At 39.9% G+C, this 20822-nt stretch overlaps 1 protein-coding gene across 3 annotated transcripts in view; it reads left to right on the top strand.

The window, feature by feature from the left end:
• Positions 1 to 20618, top strand: part of ADAMTS6 (ADAM metallopeptidase with thrombospondin type 1 motif 6) — a 303817-nt gene extending 283199 nt beyond the window's left edge. For all 3 annotated transcript variants that reach the window (XM_042841735.2, XM_024107369.3, XM_042841736.2), the window contains 3 exons: positions 3348 to 3524; positions 8697 to 8853; positions 20064 to 20618. In XM_042841735.2, the coding sequence (XP_042697669.2) occupies positions 3348 to 3524; positions 8697 to 8853; positions 20064 to 20173 (444 nt within the window). In that variant the 3' untranslated portion in view covers positions 20174 to 20618. The remainder of the gene's footprint in view (positions 1 to 3347; positions 3525 to 8696; positions 8854 to 20063) is intronic.
• The last annotated feature ends 204 nt before the right edge of the window (positions 20619 to 20822 follow it).

Below are 20822 nucleotides of genomic sequence, written 5' to 3'. Positions count from 1 at the left end.
ACCAGGAATCATCTTTCCATTGTGTGTATATCACAATACAAATAAATAATAATAATATCCCCATGATAAACTGTGGAGCATTGTAGCACATTGCATTTATTAGGCACCTTTGACTCCTTCACCTGCATTCTGCTTACTAAACCATCTCCCTGGGACTGCTGATGTTCCAACTCTGTGAGCAGCTACAGGAGTTTTATGGCTCCCATATATAAACTTCTGTACGGTCTGTGTAGGATATCTTGGAACAGAAATTTCCTCATCCAAAATAGGGTTAGAGCACTGTTAAATCAGAAATCTTGGTGGGTGCTCTGACAAGATTCTGAGCAAATAAGAACATATTTCTATTTATACATTTCTGCTTAGAGTAGCTTGGAGGTGTGTCTCAACTGGTAAGAACTTTTTTAATATAATGAGAAAGTGCTTATTTTTCTATCCAGCATTTCCTAGAAAAATAATTATTATATATTAAAAGTATATACTTATTTCATGTAGCAGATAATACTTCTTTATTATTTTCTAAGGGTAGCATGAAAATGATGTATCCTGTAATATTTGTAATAGAAAGCAGCAGCAATGTCCACTTCTGCTTCCATTTAAGTCAAAGCTTGTCATCTTTGGGAATGTAAAGTCTCTTCTTCAGCTTTTGTTGTTGTACTAAAAACAACTAACACACTTGCTGCAATGCTGACTCTCTCTGAACACAAACTAAGCAATTCCAGCACTCATTCATATGCTAACATGCTTGTTGAGCATCAGATAAGCAAGGAGTTGTACCTCTTTATCTCTGATGAAAACTGATAATCGGAAATAGCTTGTTTAGAGAAAAGGAACAATAGATTCAGGCTTCTTTTGGGTTAGTGGAGTTAAAGTATCTGTGCAATTTGACTAGGTTGAGAAATTAATTGTTGTCCTAAAGCTTTTTTCCCCCGTCTAAAAATCATCCATATAAGCAGTGATATGGAAAGCCAGAAATATTCTACAAAATACAATGTGTAAAGATAGAAAGAGATAATGAAAGAAAATATATATATATAGACCAATGGGATAATGTAAAAGTGTTTACACATGGTAGGGAATGGTGTGCTAAAACTAACAAGTAGCTTGTGGCAGCACAGGGTAATTAGTCATTCTTTAGTGACAGGGTGACAGTTTGCCATGCCAATTTCCAAATGCCTTGAAATGGTTGAGTTTTGGCTGCATTACCGCCCTTGCAGTAAATAATGATTGTATTTTATATTTATTCAAAGTATCTCAAGGTAATAAAATCAAAACAGCAAAAATTGCTCTAGGATTTCTTGGGAGGATCCTTATCAGACTTTTTAGACAAGCATTTCTTCCTTTGCATTCATATTACCATTAGTCATGCTTGCCTCCATTTGTTAACTGAGTCAAAAATTCTGAAAGCATGCAGTAATGGGGAACATTATTCCCAGTTTTTTGTTTGTGTGGGCATTTTATTTTTCATTTGCTTTGGAGACATAGGGCTTGTCTACACTGGTAATTTACAGAGCTGCAACTTTCTCACTCAGGGGTGTGAAAAAACATTGCCCTGAGCACAGCAAGTTTCAGCGCTGTAAAGCGCAGGTGTAGACAGTGCCCCAGCACTGGGAGCTACTCCCCTCATGGAGGTGGGATTTTTAGAGTGCTGGGAGAGCTCTCTCCCAGCGCTCTGCTGTGACTACACAAGACATGTTAAAGCGCTGCCGCGGCAGTGTAGACTAGCCCATACTCTTTTTGTTGAATTCTAGTGATGCCTTTGGTTTTTGGTCATTCAGTATTATTGTAGGCAACTTAAGTTGTTATTTCCTTATTTCACTTTCATTGCTGGGACAAAGTGTAGTTCATCTTATTTAGTGGAATTTCAGCTGTGTCTCCATAGGAAATTTTCTTTCTGAAGGATGTTTTTGTCTCTTGTTCCCAGTAGCTACAACAGATAGGGGCTTACATCTTTTCCCTCTGGTGTTTGCCATATTCTGCGTTGTTTGGATGTAGAATTCCTGTGTTGTTTCACCCGTGAATTTTGCTCTGAGTTCCCACATACTATGGTAGTACGTATTGCAGCTGCTTATACCAGAAAGGGAATTCAAATATTGTGACAGATTTAGGTTATTCTATGTACAGGCCCTGTGTACCATCAGAAACTGATTCCCATCTAAATATCTTACTGGTGAATTTGCAGGAAAGAGATGCACATGCAATTATGCAATTCTGAAGCAATTCTGAAACTGCTTCTCTGTCAAAATCTCCTACTTGAATGATGGAGGCAAACAGGTACCAGGAACTTCACTGGGTGGAATTTTGAAGTTATTCTGTCTTCTTTTGTCTCTTTCCCCTTGGTACCTGTTTCCCTATCTTCTTCCCAGTTTGCTGCTCTGCTAGGGTTAGTAACGGGTAATGGAGAGTAGCAAAATAAGGGAGGAGCAAGGGGAGATAGAATAATGAGAAGGAAGAGAAATGAGCATGGAGGACTTCAGACCTGCCTCCATTCAAGTTCCTGCTTCATTACCTTGTTGCTATCAGAGCCAGCAAAGCAGCTAAACACCAAAGGAAAAAGGAGGGGCAGTATCTGGGGGAAGAGAGAGTAACAACTTGAAGAAAGGGAGGAAAGTTCCTACCTTGGTCCAAGAATCTCATTTCTACACACCCCACTAATGCACTCACCTTTACATATGTTGAAAATTTTCTTGTGCTGTATTCTAGTATGTCACCCTCCATCCTCTGTATTTTATTAGTCTATATGGGATGTAGAGAGAGGCTTTCACTGGTTCTGCTGAGAGTTGTGTGCTAGTGGATTCCACATTAATCTCTGAAATGCACTCGGATTTATTTTCGGAGTACTGATGTACTTGGTATACTTCGCTTACACACTGAAAATTAGGAATGTGTTGCAGTACAATAAGGTAAATGATAGGAAGGAAAATATGTTAGAAAATGGTAATGAAGAAAATCAATCACCAACCATCTCATTTATAAAGACTTCAGTATCTGTGAAGATTTTCAGTGTCCGTCACTGTAGCATTTGAGTTAGGGTGACCAGACAGCAAGTGTGAAAAATCGGGACGGAGGTGGGGGGTAATAGGATCTTATATAAGAAAAAGACCCCAAAATCAGGACTGTCCCTATAAAATCGGGACATCTGGTCACCCTAATCTGAGTGCAAATCTCATTTATACTTTATGAGGGTCTCATCCCTACTATGGATAGACAGGGGACATCTTGGATCTTGTGGAAATTGTGATCATAGTTTGGTATAAGTGTACCTGAATATATACTTTCTTAAGAATATTTCTGAAATATTTATTGTCTTTTCAAATTGTAACTATAAATTTGTTTGCATATTTTTCCAGTGCACTCCAAAATGTGGTCCAGGATTCAAACATCGGATTGTTCTGTGCAAAAGCAGTGACCTTTCAAAAACATTTCCAGCTGTACAATGCCAAGAGGAAAGCAAGCCTCCAGTCCGCATCCGCTGTAGCTTAGGCCGATGCCCCCCTCCTCGCTGGGTTACTGGAGACTGGGGACAGGTAAAATAACAGACCATATAACTATCTGCTACCTTTTCTTGCTATTAATATCCATCAGCAGTTTCTAAAAAGGAAGATATTTTGTTCTTGGAAATGAGCGAGGGATGCCTCAGGTGACATCCTCTTTTGTCTCAGACTGGAATGTTACACAGGGTGATAGTGCCCACAGCTAGGTACCTTCTGATATCTGTCTGTTCGTTTATATAAAATGAGTAACTAGTCTCAGTCCAATTCCTAATGGACAAGTGTTGGTGGGGAAAAATAATCCCAACTCTGTAATTAGCACTGATTTTCACACCTGTTCATATTCCTACAGAAGAAGTAAAAGAAATTGAATGGGAGTAGAGATTCAACTAGTGCTTATAGGAGAGGCAACATGGTCTACTAGCTAGGAAACCTTTGTTCCAGTCCCACTTCTGTCACTGCCTTCTTGTGAGACCTTGGACAAGTCATTTAAATTATCATTGCCTCAGTTTCCCCATGTTAAAAATATGTACCTACTGTTATGAAGTTATTGGAGAATTTTGATTAAAAAGTCCTATTGACATGCAAAGTATTATTTATTGTTATTGTTACTCTTTCATTACTAGAGATGGTTCTTCCAGACAAGGTTTCAGCCATGTTTGGTGGAGGTGGCAGTGTGGTGAAACTTGTGCTGCTTCTGCCTGTGCTATATCTCTTCTATGGGTCAAGGATATCATATATAGTTTCCAAACAGAAGCAATAAGGTTCATGCCAGAGAAAATTCATGGCAATATTTTGACAGATTCCTAAAAAGACACCATCTGCTAGTTTCAGGTTTATAAATATCCACAAGCTCACAGTTCAGGATTCTGCATGCCAGTTCCCACCAGTGCGATACATGAAAAATGTTTATTGACATAATCCCTGGAGAAATATACATATACATGTAGGATCCCATATATGAAGTGAGCTATTAAAACTAATATGAATAGAAATGTTTTTCTGATTTTTTTCTTGTTCTATTTAAAACATTTAAAAATATTCTCCTGTCGTTTTGTGACCTTCAAAATACCTGCATGTGTTAGTGCTTGTAAGCCAGAATGTGAAACAGACTAGAAACAAAAATGATACTGGCCACAGTGAACTAATTTAACAGTAAAACTTTACTAATAATTTTTTATCCCAATTAACCAGAGCTGGTGAATGTTAAAGCAGTTAGAAATTTGAAATTCAGTGAGCATTACAATGAGTGTTGTGTAGTGACTAGAGCATGAAATAGGGAATTAGAACTTCTGAGTTTAAATCTGAATTTCCCACTAGTTGACTATGGGAAGGTATGCATTATCTCTTTTCCTCTGCGCTTCAGTTTACTCACATGTAAAAAGGCTAGCGAGTGTTTTGGGGTGTACAGCAATGTTGCAAGGCATAATTTAATAAATAGTTTAAAAGTACATTGAATTCTTTAGTTGAAAGGTACAATAGAAGTAGTATTATTACACCAAAATTACTAGGTTGACTTACATTGACAATAGGTGTACAAATGCAGCATTAATTGACGTCTATGGATTTTGAAAAACATGTTAAATCTTATATACAGAGACATGCTTACCTATAGCATAGGACTGTGGTTTGAGTTGTTATAGCATAGGCAGAACAGTTCAGGCAATGAATGTACCTTGGTTATGCTATATATAGAGCTACATGCTCTCTCTTTGATTAAGATTTAGCAATCTAAAGTATGATTTATGGCTTGTTATTAAGTAAGAGCTTGATCCTTGAAACTGTAGTTCCATCAGTAGTTTACTCTTCATGTGAGCTGATCCACTGAATTCAGTTGGAGTACTCAGGGAACAGCAGTTGGCCATATTGGCCCTATTAAGGATCTATCTTATGCTGACATGCATGTTATCAGTGCAGATGCATATTTCTCTTAAATTGATGTAAATCAGTTAAGCCATTGTTTAGTTATAGAGCAGCAAAACATGTTTTGGAATGGCCAAAGCATTTCCATTTGAAAAGAACTATTGGTTACACCTCCCCCCACGCTAAAATGCATGGAATCAACTCAGTTATAACAACAGTTACTCATGCAAATGATACACCTCTTGTTCCAGGGCTTCTGTGAGAAATAGTGCAGAGCCTGTATGCTACTCTGTGCCTATTTGGAAGAAACCCCTTGTTGGGATATATGCGGGTGGGGGTCCTTATTGCTGAGATGAATACTTCTGCCCTGATCAGTAGTTCCCGTGGTGCCCCATATTACTGTTTAAAAGAATAGTCTAAAACAACAGATACTGTTAGAATAACATCACATAGGAGACATAAACTCAAAGGTTTCTGTCCATCATTAAATCCTTGAAGGGACACTGTCAGCTACTATTTATTTGTTTTTATTAATTGCTCTGCACTTTCTATTAATTATGCTCTAGTGGAAGTTTGAAAATAAAACGTGCATTTTATTTACTGAAAAGACCTAAAGAATGGGAACAGAGGATTCTGGGAACTCTTTATTGTGTTCACTTAGCAGTGTCCAGCTATTCTGCCTTACATGGGAAGGGTATTGGTAGGTTGTGAAGTGAGCAAGGCTAAAGCTTCTGTACGTCTGGGGAATCAGTGAGAAAAGGAAACTCCAGCTGTATGCATGCATGGAGTATGAGTCCTTTTTCCCTCTGGCAGCATGGCTACTTCAATCAGGGCTGGCCTTATGGAAAATAGCACCCTGGACGAACTTGCATTTTGGTGCCCCTGGCCCCTGTGGGCATGGTATGCCCCCCTATAGCTCCTTGCCCCCATGGGCTCCCCACCCTCCCTTCATCCCTAGCCCCTGCACTGTGCCTTCTTCACCCCAACCCTGGACTCCCCTCCTGTGTCCCAATCCCTGCACCCCCTTCATTCTTACCCCCTGAATCTCCCTCATGTGCCCCTAACCTCTGCACTGTGCCCTCTTCACGCCAAAGCCTGCCCCTTCCTGTGCCTCAACCCCTGTGCCTCTAACACCTGCACTGTGCCCTCTTCACTCCAATCCCTGCCCCGCTCCTGTGCCCCTAACCTCTGCATCCTCCTCCTGCACCCACATGGTAAAACTGACCTGGATGCAGTGACGGAGCAGCTGGCATTGCTGCTCACTCCCCTCCTTGGACTGGTGCTCCTCTGCCCCACACACCCTTAGGGGGCTGTGAGGTGGCGAGGAGCAAGGAGCGAGGTCAGGGCTCCCTGCGTCCAGGTCACTGTCCCCACCTGGGCTGCATAAGGAGAGGGTAGGAGAGCGGCAGCAGCTCCTAATCCTCGCCACAGGTGGGGAAAGTGACCTGGATGCAGAGAGTCCTGGTGTGTGCGTTGGGGGGACTGTGTGAGGGAGACTGTGTGAGAGAGAGAGGGAGTGTGTGTGTGTGTGTGTGTGTGACAGTGTGTGTTGTACTGAGGGGAGTGTGTGTGTGTGTGCCAGAGGGTTTGTCTACACTGGCACTTCGTCTGCAAAACTTTTGTCATTCAGGGGGTATTAAAAAAACACACACACCCCCGAATGATAAAATTTTTACTGATGAAAAGTGCCGGTGTGAACAGTGCTTTGTCGGCGGGAGCACTCTCCTGCCGACAAAGCCGCTGCCGCTCATGGGGGGGGTGGAAGTTTTTTGTCAGCAGGAGAGCTCTCTCCTGCCAACAAACAGCAGCTACACTGTGCGAATTAGCGGCAGGGCTGTAGCGGCACAACTGTGTCGCTAAAAGCCTCGTAGTGTAGCCATTGCCTGAGTGTATGAGTGCACTGTCTCTTTAAGAAAACACTCAGGGTCAGGCGCCTAAAGGCTTGTTCAGACACAAGCAGCTGCCAGCAGCTCTGAACCCAGAGAGACAGCAGCACACACAAATTCCCCCTGTCCTGTCACCCCAGGTCAGTGGAGATTGGGTACACAGCGGGAGAGGGACACCCCGACATCAGCTCCCACACACACACACAGCAGACAGGAGGACGCTCCTAGTCTGGAGTGGAGAGGGGACAGGAACAGTGGTGGATTTACACGGCTGTGGCACAGGGGGGAGGAGGGGCACCCCTGCTCCAGAGGAGTCACCTGGCTCGGCTTTTCATCCAAATGCCCCCTTGCAGCTCGGGTCCCTCGCCCCAGCTCCAGATGCTGCTGCTCCGCCTGCCTGCCTGCCGCCTCTGCCAGCCCAGCTGGCTCTTGGCAGGTCAGGTAGGAATCAGGCAAACCCTGCGCATGACGCCCCCTTTGGTGGGCCCGCCCGTCCACCCTCAGAGCCAGCCCTGACTTCAATCATGCTTCCACTGTATGGCCTCACCACATTTGTGCCCTATTTCTGCCCTTTAAAAAGAGGGTGAGATATATCACTGCATTTTATCTACGGTATATTATTTTGCCCATTTTATTTTTATTTATTCACTATGCTTCACAGAAGCGGGCAACATAAAGGCTATTGGTTTTATGCAGGGATTGGAAAATTCTGTTGTCTCTTACTTTCTCTGAGATGGTTTAGCACATTGTTTTGAAATATTGATGAATACCTCAATATTTCTATCCCCAATGACAGAGGTCTCCCAAGGAAACTAGCAGGGAGATTCAAATTCTTGTTCCCTTTATATTTTTTTCTGTGATCTGAGGTAAAAGAGTAACTACATTCAGAGATGATGTCTTAGTGCTTGTTTATATGAGCACTTAACTTGCAGCAAGCTTCTTATTAGCCTGCTGCACAGTAAATATTCCCTAGAGTGCTTTAATCCACCCCGTTTTGAAATGGTAGTGCAAGGTAGATTTACACCACAGCTTGCTGTGAAGTGTTTGTATGGACAAGCCATTAATGTTGTTAAAGACAAAAACCTAAGTTAGGGTAAAATAGAATTCTCAAACTCAGCTCTGGGTTGATTCAGGGAACTAGTATTGCATTGTTCTTCATCTCCTTTGTAAGCCAGATGCTTGGATATACTGTTAGAAATGCAAAATCCTAAACTGTTTATGAGTGCCCTTTGCTGTATTAGCCAAAGGAGGTGCTGAGAAATGCTGTATATGCTATCCTTGCCCAATGTTTTTTCTAACCACTACATGTCCATAGAATAATCTATTCTGGAACACATGTCCTCAGTGGCTTTATTTTTTCCATTTTATGTCTATGCCATCCCTGTTCACTCTTCTGCTATCTTGTTTATATTTTAAAATTTGACCAGACTTGTTATCCTGATTTCTCTCTTTTCCTTAGTGTTCTGCACAATGTGGTCTGGGACAACAGATGCGAACAGTGCAGTGTCTATCATATACTGGACAAGCATCCAGTGAGTGTCTAGAAACTGTTCGACCTCCATCAATGCAACAGTGTGAAAGCAAATGTGACAGTACTCCCATTTCCAACACGGAAGGTGAGTTTGCCTTCTTAATGTATTTCATCCCTGAAAAGAGTAGAGCTGAATGACTAATATTCATGAATTATGTATTTAATGATTTTTGTCCAACCAATCATTGAATGATTTATCTACAAATATTTTTTTCATTAGTCAGCCAGTTCTAATTTGGAGACCACTGTGCAAATACAAATATCATACAGCAGTCATCATTAAAAAGACAACATTTACCAGCAGTTACCATTGATATATCACACTCTTTTTTCTCTCGGTGTGTGGAAGAACTGAGATGCTGCAGCTACCACCATGTGTCAACTGTTGGTTTAATGAAAACCATGGCACTTACATTGCAGTTTTAGCAAGACATTTCTACTCTTTATGATCCCATATGACCACCACAGTGCACTGGCCTTGGCCCATTTTACTTTTTAATGCATTTTCTGTGTATTTTTCCTCTTATGTTTGGTAACATTTGCTTTCGAGGGCAAACTCTTTGGGGCAGAGACTATGGGTGAAAGTCCCGGCCCTAGTAAATTCCATGAGAGTTTTGCCATTGACTTTGCAATACATCACCAAAACATTAATGGTTTTAAAATAATGTCTCTACTGATTTTAAAACAGTTAGACAAACTTATACATAAAATAAATTCTGAATAACAACACAAAACAAACACACACTTTATAAAAACAATGTCCTGGACTGCTATACCACCTCATTCCCGCAATTCATACTTAGCAATATCATGGATGAATTAATAATATACACATTTTGCTCCATAAATGTTTCAGTCTCTCTTGATATATGTACTAGTGGGATCTTCTATTACATACAGAAACTTCATATGTTCAAGGAACCATCAAGGTTTCTTGTGTATGTAAGATATCAATGAAAGCATTAGCAAAACTGATGATTGTTCTGGTAGCCTGAGAGACTAGTGGTAGAATTTTGTAACCACCTACCTCTTGCAATAAGATATTTGAGATTTTAAACAGTCAGTCCTAGAATACATAGCAAGGCAGAAAGAGTAGAAAGTGTACTCCTTATCCATCGAATGCCACTCACCCAATAACATTAACCAAGTGGTGACGCCATACGAGAAAAAATGAAAATATCTAGTGGGTCTTTAAAAATAGGTTTAATGTAACCTGGGACCACATGGCATCACTATGGGTCAGAGCTAAGATTGCATGCATTCCTTAATTGTGTTTCCATACATTCACCTGTTTGCTGTTCTTTTTTGTTAACTTTAACCGTGCATTTCCTTTGTTTATAATGCTTGTTTTGGCATATTTACATGGCTATAGTGATTTTTACCCTAATTTGGTCATATGTACTCTCAACCTTAACTTCATTTTAACATATTAGCTTAGTGGTTTGAGCATTCGCCTGCTAAACCCAGGGTTGTGAGTTTAATCCTTGAGGGGGCCACTTAGGGATCTGGGGCAAAATCAGTACTTGGTCCTGCTAGTGAAGGCAGGGGGCTGGACTTGATGACCTTTCAGGGTCCCTTCCAGTTCTATGAGATAGGTATATATATATATATATATATATATATATATATATATATATATATATATAATATTTTTTGTCTGGGAATGGGCAGGGCTGGTAGCACCACCTATTATTAAGGTTACCCAACACTTTTCCCTATAAGACCATGATTTCAGTTGCTTATAATTGTGCCAAACTTCAACAGATTGGGCTAAAATTTTGCATCCTGGGTTTCTTCCTCAGGCTGAATTGTTTTTGAAATTTTCAGCCAAAGCAGTTCAGCCATTTATGAGAATGAGGCTAGGGGACAATACATTGTTTAGTCCATGGAAATAAAATATTTGAAAAGTACTAGCACTCCCATGCTTTGAAGTAGGGACTTGAAATTTGGCAGGGGGGTAGCCTTTTATGTCAGGGATGTTCCTGTTGTAGTTATGATGAAAATCTGCTCAAATTCACCAAATCATAAAATGTTGAAATATTGTTGTTTGCACATGCTCAATAGAAACATCTTTGATTTTAGCAGCTAAATTTCCCGAAGAGTCCATCAGCCTGAGACTGAGCAGAACTTTCCATTTAATTAAAGCTCTGGGCTACAGCAGGTTGTTTCAGGTTTGAATCCAGGCACCTGAACTGAGAGCAGGGTGCCTGTCTTTCTTATGCATTCAGTGGCCACCCTACTGGTCCCAGGAAGTGTGGAGGAGGAGGATGCTAGATTCAAATGCAGAGGAGATAATAATTAGACCTAGGGGTGGGGCAGGAGTGTACATTGGGACTGGACCAGAGACAGGGGCAAAAGTTTGGAGTGAAAGCTGGTGGGTAAGAAGAGGGAAACTTTATAAAGTCAGTGGTTTGAGCATTGGCCTGCTAAACCCAGGATTGTGAGTTCAATCCTTGAGGGGGCCAGTTAGGGATCTGGGGCAAAAATCTGTCTGAGGATTAGTCCTGCTTTGAGCAGGGGGTTGGACTAGATGACCTCCTGAGGTCCCTTCCAACCCTGATATTCTATGATTCTATGAAAAACCTAGAAAATAACACACCAAAAATATGTGAAAGGAACGTTATTAAGGTTGCAAAGTCAAGTATTTGAAAGTTAAGAAATGCCAGAATCTTGTAATTGAAGACTATCTCATAATCCATATGCACAAGGGACTGAATTAAGATTGCATGTCCAACCTTAATTTTGGCATTTCCTAACTTCTGAGAGCTTGACTTTGCAACCTTAATAATTGTCTTTTAACATCATTTTTATGTGTAATATGAAATACAACATAAAATATTGTTTACTGGTGTTTTCTGACTGAATTGAATGGTTAGAAATCTATTGTCCTATTAGAGTTTACCATCATAATATTATCCTGTATTCTACCTTTTAATTCAGAAGGCACAAATTTAGACTTAAGTCTTTCCTGTTTTGGATTTGGTTCAACTACACCTCTACCTCGATATAACGCTGTCCTCGGGAGCCAAAAAATCTTACCGCGTTATAGGTGAAACCGCGTTATATTGAACTTGCTTTGATCCACCAGAGTGCCCCCCCGGAGCACTGCTTTACCGCGTTATATCCGAATTCGTGTTATATCAGGTTGCGTTATATCGAGGTAGCAGTGTATATAACTGCAACAGTGCTTGTATTTACCCTAATACTTGCATAAAGATACAAGATTGCTAATAGCTGCTATATCAGATCACGTTGGCTCCATAAGCTTCAAAATTAACATGAAAACGAGTCAGATGGAGATTTCAATGAGATAAGTGAAGCAATGTAGTGTGAGGGTTAGATGGGCATTCTATTCCATCTTTTAGAACTTCTGATTTCAAACGAAAGCTTCTAATCTCATGTTGTTGATTGAAAGTACACCTCTACTTTGATATAACGCTGTCCTCGGGAGCCAAAACATCTTACCGCGTTATAGGTGAAACTGCATTATATCGAACTTGCTTTGATCCGTCGGAGTGCGCAGCCCCGCCCCCTCGGAGCACTGCTTTACTGCGTTATATCAGAATTCGTGTTATATCGGGTCGCGTTATATAGGGGTAGAGGTGTATCTTCATAACAGACTTTCCCTTTGTAAACATGATATTTTTAATTCCAATTCAGATAATATTACACCTGTTATTCTTGGCTATCTATTATCAATGAAGACAGCAGTATAAAATAAATCCTGCACTTTTACAGATCAAGAGCTAACTATTAATTTGCTACAAAGAAGTTGTCTTTTGTCCATAGAAAGCAATGTAAAAAAGTCTTTATTAATGGGTATGACTTATTCCCTAGTTATCACCTCTTAATTTACAGACAAAAAGGTCATGCTGTTTAGTAACACAGTGATTGCAGAGAAAATATCGTGTTCTAGGAACAATAAAGAAGAGGAAAGGCTGAGATAAGTTCTTCTAATGAAGACAGTTGTTCTTTCTAATTTTTATCTTAAGTAACAATTTTAAAAGTTACATTGCCACTAAGGGACACATTTCTGCCCTTGGCTCACAATGAAGATATTCATTGGAGGTTGGTGACATATGAAAGTAGTTAGGGAAGATTGATAAAGATGCTGTTAGAGCCAATTTATATTACCTAGTATAGATCATAATGTATATTGGTTCCAACAAGGGTGAGCAATGCCTACTGTACCTTCTATTGAAGTTACTAGAATACATACATCTGTGAGCACAATTTGGCCCTAAATTATGAAACATTAAAGATCCAAAATTTCAAAAATAGGAAACTAGATTTTGACTGCAAAACAACTGTTTTCTCTCTCAATTTATCAGGAGTTTATTACAAATAACTCTGTATGTATAAGCATCTGATATCTATAGTTAAAAACTGAATATATGCATGTAGACTGTATTGTCTCAGAATAATGTGTACATAACATACATTTTCTGTGTATCCCTCTTGGCCTTAAACAAATTCCTCTTAAATTAACAGGAGCTGAAGTTTCTTGAATTAATAGATGAAGTGGCCCCTGTCTATTTAGTCTACATGGCCAAATTGCTTGTATTATAATGTCACCCTTGAAGTAAATGATCAGGCAAAGTCTTTTAACATGCTGGTGGTGACAGAAAGCTTTTAGGATTTCAAGAAGATACTAATCCTAAAGATCATAACTAATCGCAGGCTTTTATTTCATAAAATCTTTTCTTCTCATAAAGATCAACCACTTTCCATTCATCTCAAAATAGACTGAGCTAAGCAGACAATTCCAGCTGCTCTTAGTGAGACTACTTAAAATTTATTTTAAAATTATATTATTTAGTTTCTAAACAAGCAAAAAATTGAGCTTGGGTTATATATTTGGTACAAAACTAAAGTCAAAGTGAATGTTAGTCCACATAACCAGAATGGAACCAGATGGCTAAAATGTAAAATTCAAAAGCTTGTAGAGGAGTTTTTAAACTAAGGGCTGGGGGAAAGCTGACAAGTGCAGAGGAGTACCAGGTTCAGACAGACAGACATATCCTGTAGGGGATGATTTATTAAAGGGGATACTCTATATCCTAGTAAAGAGGAGAAGACAGAAATTGATAAATTAGAGGTAGGAACTGAAGAGAAATAATCAAACAAAAAGAGTCCCATTCAGTTTATATCACATGAAAGCAGACAGCTAAATACTGACAATTTTTATAATTTATAATTTTACAAATGCTAGAAGTCTAAGTACTAAGACAGGTGAACTTGTGTGCCTGGTATTAAATGAGGATATTGAAATAATAGGCATAGTAGAAACTTGATGGAACGATGATAATCAATGGGACACAGTAATAGCAGGGTACAAAATATATAACAAAGTATGTTGTTCTGGTAGGGGAATGGCACTGTATGTGAAAGAAAGCAAAGAGTCAAATATAGTAAAAATGTGAATAAATCAAACAATACCATAGAATCTCTATGGATAGAAATTCCATGCTTGAATAATAAGAGCGTAGCAGTAGGAATATACTACCGATCACCTGACCACCACGTCTCTCTAATGTTCTGGGGCTGACATGGCTACAACTACACTGCATAAAGGATGGTGAGGGTGATTGTGAAATGCTCAGGGAGATTAGGGGGGCTACAAAAACAGAAAACCCAGTAATAATGGGGGATTTCAACTATCCCCGTAGTGAATGGGTACATGTCATCTCAGGAATGGTTGCAGAGTTAAAATTTCTAGACACCATTAATGACTGCTTTTTGAAGCACGTAGTCCTGGAACCTATAAAGGGAGTGACAATTCTTGATTTAGTCCTAAGTGGACACAGGATCTGGTCCAAGCAGTGACTATGGCTGAACCACTTGATAATAGAAACCATACTGTTATCAAATTTAAAATACTTGCAGGAGGAAAATTACCAAAGAAATTTACCATAGTAGCATTTAATCTCAAAAAGGGGGACTACACAACAGTGAGGAAGGTAGTTAAATAGAAATTAAAAGGAACTGTCACAAGAGTGAAATGCCTGTAAGCCACATAGAAACTCTGTAAAAACGCCATAAGAGAGCCTCAGAGAAAATGTATACCCCAAAGAAAAAAAGAAAAAAATCAGAGGAGTAAAATTTTCCACCAGGGCTAAACAACAGAGTAAAAGAGGCAGTTAGAGGCAAAAAGAAATCGTTCAAAAATTGGAAGTCAGATCCTACTGAGGAAAATAGAAAGGAGCATAAACTCTGGCAAGTCCAATGTAAAAGTATCATTTGGAAAGCTGAAAAAGAATTTGAAGAGCAGCTAGCAAAAATACACAAAAACTAACAGCAAACATTTTTAAGTACATCAGGAGCAGGAAGCCTACCTAACAATCAGTGGGGCTACTGGATGTTGGAGGTACTAAAGAAGCTCTGAAGGAAGACAAAGCTGTCATGGAGAATCTAAATTAATTCTTTGTATTGGTCTTCACTGCAGAGGATGCAAGGGAGATTGCCACATCTGAGCCAGTCTTTTTAGATGACAGATCTGAGGAACTGCCCCAGATTGAGGTTTCAGTAGAGGTGGTTTTGGAACAAATTGAAAAACTGTAATAAGTCATCAAGACCAGATGGTATTCAACCAAGAGTTCTGAAGGAACTTTAATATGAAATTGTAGAACTACTAATTATTATATGTAGCCTATTGCTTAAATCAGTCTCTGCACCAGATGACTGGAGAATAGCTAATGTAATGCAATTTATAAAAAAGGGCTCCAGAGGAGATACTGGCAATTACAGGCAGGTAAGCCTAATTTCAGTACCAGGCAAATTGGTTGAAATTATAGTAAAGAACAGAATTATCAGATACATAGATGAACACGATATGTTGGGGAAGAGTCAACATGGCTTTTGTAAAGGGAAGTCATGCCTCACCAATTTATTAGAATTTTTGAGGGTGTCAACAAGCATGTGGACAAGAGAGATCCAGTTGTTATAGTGTAATTAAACTTTCAAAAAGTCTTTGACATGTTTCAGCACCAAAGGCTCTTAAACAAGCTAAGCCATCATGGGATAAGAGCAGGCCCAGCTCCAGGCACCAGCGAAGAAAGCAGGTGCTTGGGGTGGCCAATGGAAAGGGGCGGCACATCCAGGTCTTTGGGGGCAATTCGACGGCGGGTCCCTTAGTGCCTCTCGGAGCGAAGGACCTGCCACCGAAGAATGAAGCGGTGCGGTAGAGCTGCCGCCGAAGTGCCGCCAATGGTGGCTTTATCTTTTTTTCCCCCCGCTTCGCCGCTTGGGGCGGCAAAAAAGCTGGAGCCGGCTCTGGATAAGAGGGAAGTTGCTCTCTTGGATCACTAACTGGTTAAAAGATAGGAAACAAAGGGTAAGAATAACTGGTCAGTTTTCACAATGGAGAGAGGTAAATAGCAAGGTCTCCCAAGGATGTGTACTGGGATCAGTGTTGTTCAACATATTCATAAATGATATGAAAAAGGGTAAACAGTGAGGTGGCAAGGTTTGCAGATGATACAAAATTACTCAAGATAGCGAAGTCCAAAGCTGAGTGTGAAGAGTTACAAAGGGATCTCACAAAACTGGGTGACTGGGCAACAAAACAGCAGATGAATTGTCATGTTGATAAGTGTAAAGTAATGCACATTAGAAAACATAATCCCAAGTATACATACAAAAAGCTGTTACCACTCAAGAAAGAGATCTTGGAGGCATTGAAAACATCCACTCAGTATTCAGTGGCAGTCAAAAAAGCTAACAATGTTAGGAACCACTAGGAAAGGATTAGACAGAAAATATCAATATGCCAATATATAATTCCATGGAACACCTACATCTTGAATACTGTATGCAGTCCTGATCAACCCATCTCAAAAAAGATAAGTGTCATCAGCTGTTGGCTGTGCATCTGTTCTTTCTGCGTGCTGCACTGGTTCTGGCCAGATAGCCCACACAGCAGGCTCCAATTGAACTGCCCAATAACCACAGACCCATTAGTAGCAAAGGCACTAGGTCAGGTTTATTGTTGACGAAGCACAGTCCTGGTATCCTGTAGACTCTACAGAACCACTAACACATGTATGCCTATAAAAATGGATGCAGCTCATCAATGGTGGAATTTTCCACTGCCCCTAAGCTGGCCAAAGACACTCCTTTTGAGACTCCATTTTATACACCAATACAAACAAGATATGTATTGCCCTTCTGATGGGGTTAGTTGCCACCCATTATGTTGTACATGTTGGTTCAATCAAATCATCTCTATCCATCACACTATCATCCTGATCTTATCTTTAAAAGAGGTCAACATGTTCCTGTTGTCTTTGGGGAATGTGTTTGTACCAACTTGGTATTGGGGTGTTCTGGTACCACCCTTCTGGAATGTGTTTACACAAGTGTCCTGTGCCTACCACTTCTCAGGAATGTGTGTGTTTTTGCAATACCAGCCCTATTTTTGCCAGATTCTGTGAGCCTGCTCACAGCCTGTCTCTTGCTAACTTTGCTTTATATTAGCAAGGCTTTATACCTGCCTCTGGAGATTTCCATTACTTGCATCTGAAGAAGTGAGGTTCTTACCCACGAAAGCTTATGCTCCCAATACTTCTGTTAGTCTTAAAGGTGCCACAGGACCCTCTGTTGCCTATTAGCAAGGCTTGATCACTACTTTAGTTCAGGCCTCACATCGAGCCTCTGATACAAGGGCTTATGTCTCAGGCACTCTCTCTCTACCACAATTAAAATTGGAAAAAGTTCAGAGAAGGGCAACAAAAATGATTAGGGGTATGGAACATCTTCCATATGAGGAGAGATTAAAAACACTGGGACTAGAGACAACTAAGAGGGGCTATGATAGAGGTCTATAAAATCATGACTGGTGTGAAGAAAATGAAATAGGAAGTGTTATTTATCCCTTCATATAGTTTAAGAATCAGGGGTCACACAATGAAATTAATAAGCAGCAGGTTTAAAACAAACATAAGGAAGTACTTCTTCACATAATACACAGGCAACCTGTGGAATTTGTTGCCAGGGGAATGTTGTGAAGAGCAAAAAGTGTAACTGGGTTCAAAAAATAATTAGCTAAGTTAATGGAGGATAGGTCCCTGAATGGCTATTAGCAAAGATGGTCAGGGATGCAGTGCCAAGCTCCAGGTGTTCCTAAACCTCTGCTTGCCAGAAGCTGGGGCTGGGCAATAGGATGAATCACTCAAAATTCCCGTTGTGTTCATTCTCTCTGAAGCATCTGGCACTGGCCAATGTCAGAAGATAGGACACTGAGCTAGATGGACCACTGGTCTGACTCGACCTGACCATTCTTATGTTCTATTTGGTGTGTTTGTATCTGGCAGCCTGTGTCACAGTCATCTTGATAAAGTTCAGAGCCATTTTTGTCTGGGAAAGTGTAACTAACAGTACATGAAAGAGCAGAGTCAAAATTGTAAGGTTATGAGAATGAGAAAAAGAAAGCAATGATACTTCTTGTCACATTTAACATCCGCTAGATCTCTTTGTTTCTGCAAGCCCTTCATTGGAGAGTTAGAGCATAGTAGGCCAGGTTTTGACAAATTGTCATTGATAAGGATAACATTATATTTGCTGTTAGAAGTGAATTACTGACAGAATATACTATGACATTTGAAATATTATTCAGAATTATTTTATTTTCTAAGTACACATGGCAGCTGAATCCAGACTTCCAAGATCACCTAAAACTCTACCTGAATGCTATTTTGTCCTCTTTTATGCAGTTTCAGATTTCTTTATAGTTTATGTGGTGCATCTTTGCAGTCTCAGTAGCTGAAGACACCATGTAATTTTGTATATATTGCTGCTGTGTAACACTTAATCTCATGGTATATTCTGATCTGGTCACAGAGTTCAGGAAAGGAGGGGTTAATATTTGTGGTTTACTGGTGATTAAGTAACAGTGGGTTCTGTGGATATTGTTCCCACAAGGAATTAGAATGGCTCTGTTAAACCACTTCCCTATAACTACAATCCCATACAGAAGAGGCTATTTCATCATTCACATATCTATTTCAAAACTGTTTTTTAAAACAATAGCTGTGAGAAGCTTCCAAAGTACTGTGTCCACCATCATCCAAATAGCCACTTCCTGAACTAGGCTCGTATGTGTCCATAGAGAGGGTAAAGCAAAGAAAGGTGGAATGGAGATTCTGGAAATATTATGAAGCCTTGGGACAAATTCTACTTGGTTAAAATGCATGCAACCCCACACTGAATCATTGAATCCGAGAAATGTAGGTTTGGAAGGGTCCTCGAGAAGTCATCAAGTCCAGCCCCATGCTCTTGAGGCAGGACCATGTAAACTAGACCATTCCTGACAGGTGCTTGTCCAATCTGTTCTTAAAAACTTCTAATGAGGGGGATTCCACTAACTCCAATAAAGGAGGCGAGGCATTTTGCCAAAGACCAGAGAAACATTTATCTTTCCCCAGTTTGTACATCACTCTGGGGCTTAGGCATCTGGACGCCTAGAGTGATGCAGCAGTGTGCATGTGCAGAGGCAGAAACGTAGGCGGGGAAACATAGGGAACTTTTACTGCAGAAATGTAGGTGCCAAGCGAGTCCAGGTACCTACAGGTTTCAGTCACAGCTAACCAGGATTTTGTGAATACCAGTGGGGCCTGATTCTGGGATTTAAGCATCTAAAGTGGCAGTTAGGCATCTAACTCCTTTTGTGAATGTAGACCTAAGTAAGAAAAAGCCCTTATATGGCTGTGAGTTACAGGTGTAGAAATGGCTTGTCTCCCTGCAGAATATAAAGTGTTGATGCAGAAGAACAAAACCTACAGTAAAACTCACAATGCCATGCTGTGCTGTACAGTCAGTGAACTCACACTGCTAATACCTTTACTAATACTGTTCATTTTCCCAATCGCTGCTAGCAGTAATGCATGTTCTACTTCAGGGAATCTTATAAATGCACAAACATGGTACCAAACAATGCAACCCAGGCTAGATTTTGGATAACTTTTCATTGATGAATAAAATAACTTCTGAGAAAGAAGCTATAAAAATATAAGAACGACTCATATTTCTAAGCTGTCTAATGTGATCACTTATCCCAACAAATGGTGATTCTTTCAACACAAAGTGGGCATACTTATAAACGTCTGAGAGAGAAGACCTGCAAATATTTTATTTACTTTTTAAAATATACTGTATCGGCTAAACTGTACTAGAAAGAACATTTACACAGCGGGAAGGTGGATAGACAAAGCAGAAGCATGCTAAATCTCAATAGCTTTCCTTTCGTACCTTTTTAATTTGTCTGTCTAATCTGTTCCCTTTTATGCCCTCAATCATCAGAGTGCAAAGATGTGAACAAAGTGGCTTATTGCCCACTGGTGCTGAAGTTCAAGTTCTGCAGCCGAGCATACTTCAGACAGATGTGCTGTAAGACCTGCCAAGGACACTGACCCACAGAAAGCAAGAGAGAGTGCCTTGTTATATCATTGTGGAAATGTGTCCATCGAAGAGAGCCACACAGCGGAATGGGATTGAGGTCCTTGCAAATACATTACCCTGTGGAAAACGTAACCACTGGTCAGCCCCAGCTGACAGGATTTCAATATTATTTTAACTTCTGTGAAGTGGGATTTATTCATCCAAAGTGCTGGACACAGTATAAGGAGGGCATGCCAAATTGGAAAGATCCACACAACACATATAGAATAGCTTACTGTGGAACATTTGTGTTCTTTTGACTAAATCCAATAGTCTGTTTACCTCCTTGGACCATTAAAGTAATTTTTATTATGGACTTAGCAATGACACTGAATCCATTTATATTTAAAACTGTTTAAAATGTAGCTGTTATGACTTGGTCTACTATGGAAGTAAAGAAGAATCAAACAATCTTAAGTCATAGCTTAAAATGTTAACTATTTTATCTCATTACACAGCATCACAATTTAAATTATAAAATGGCTTGGAAATGTTATTTAAGGAGCAATTATAAATCTGAAGTAAAGAAAATTATATTTTTTCCTTCATTCCACCTAATTCCCTTAGGAGTAATTCATATTTGCTGAACACTGCTGTGAGCCATATATTAAGTTAAACTAA

Source organism: Chrysemys picta, chromosome 6, assembly GCF_011386835.1.
Source record: "Chrysemys picta bellii isolate R12L10 chromosome 6, ASM1138683v2, whole genome shotgun sequence".
Taxonomy (NCBI): domain Eukaryota; kingdom Metazoa; phylum Chordata; order Testudines; family Emydidae; genus Chrysemys; species Chrysemys picta.
This window is presented reverse-complemented; position numbering and strand designations above follow the sequence as displayed.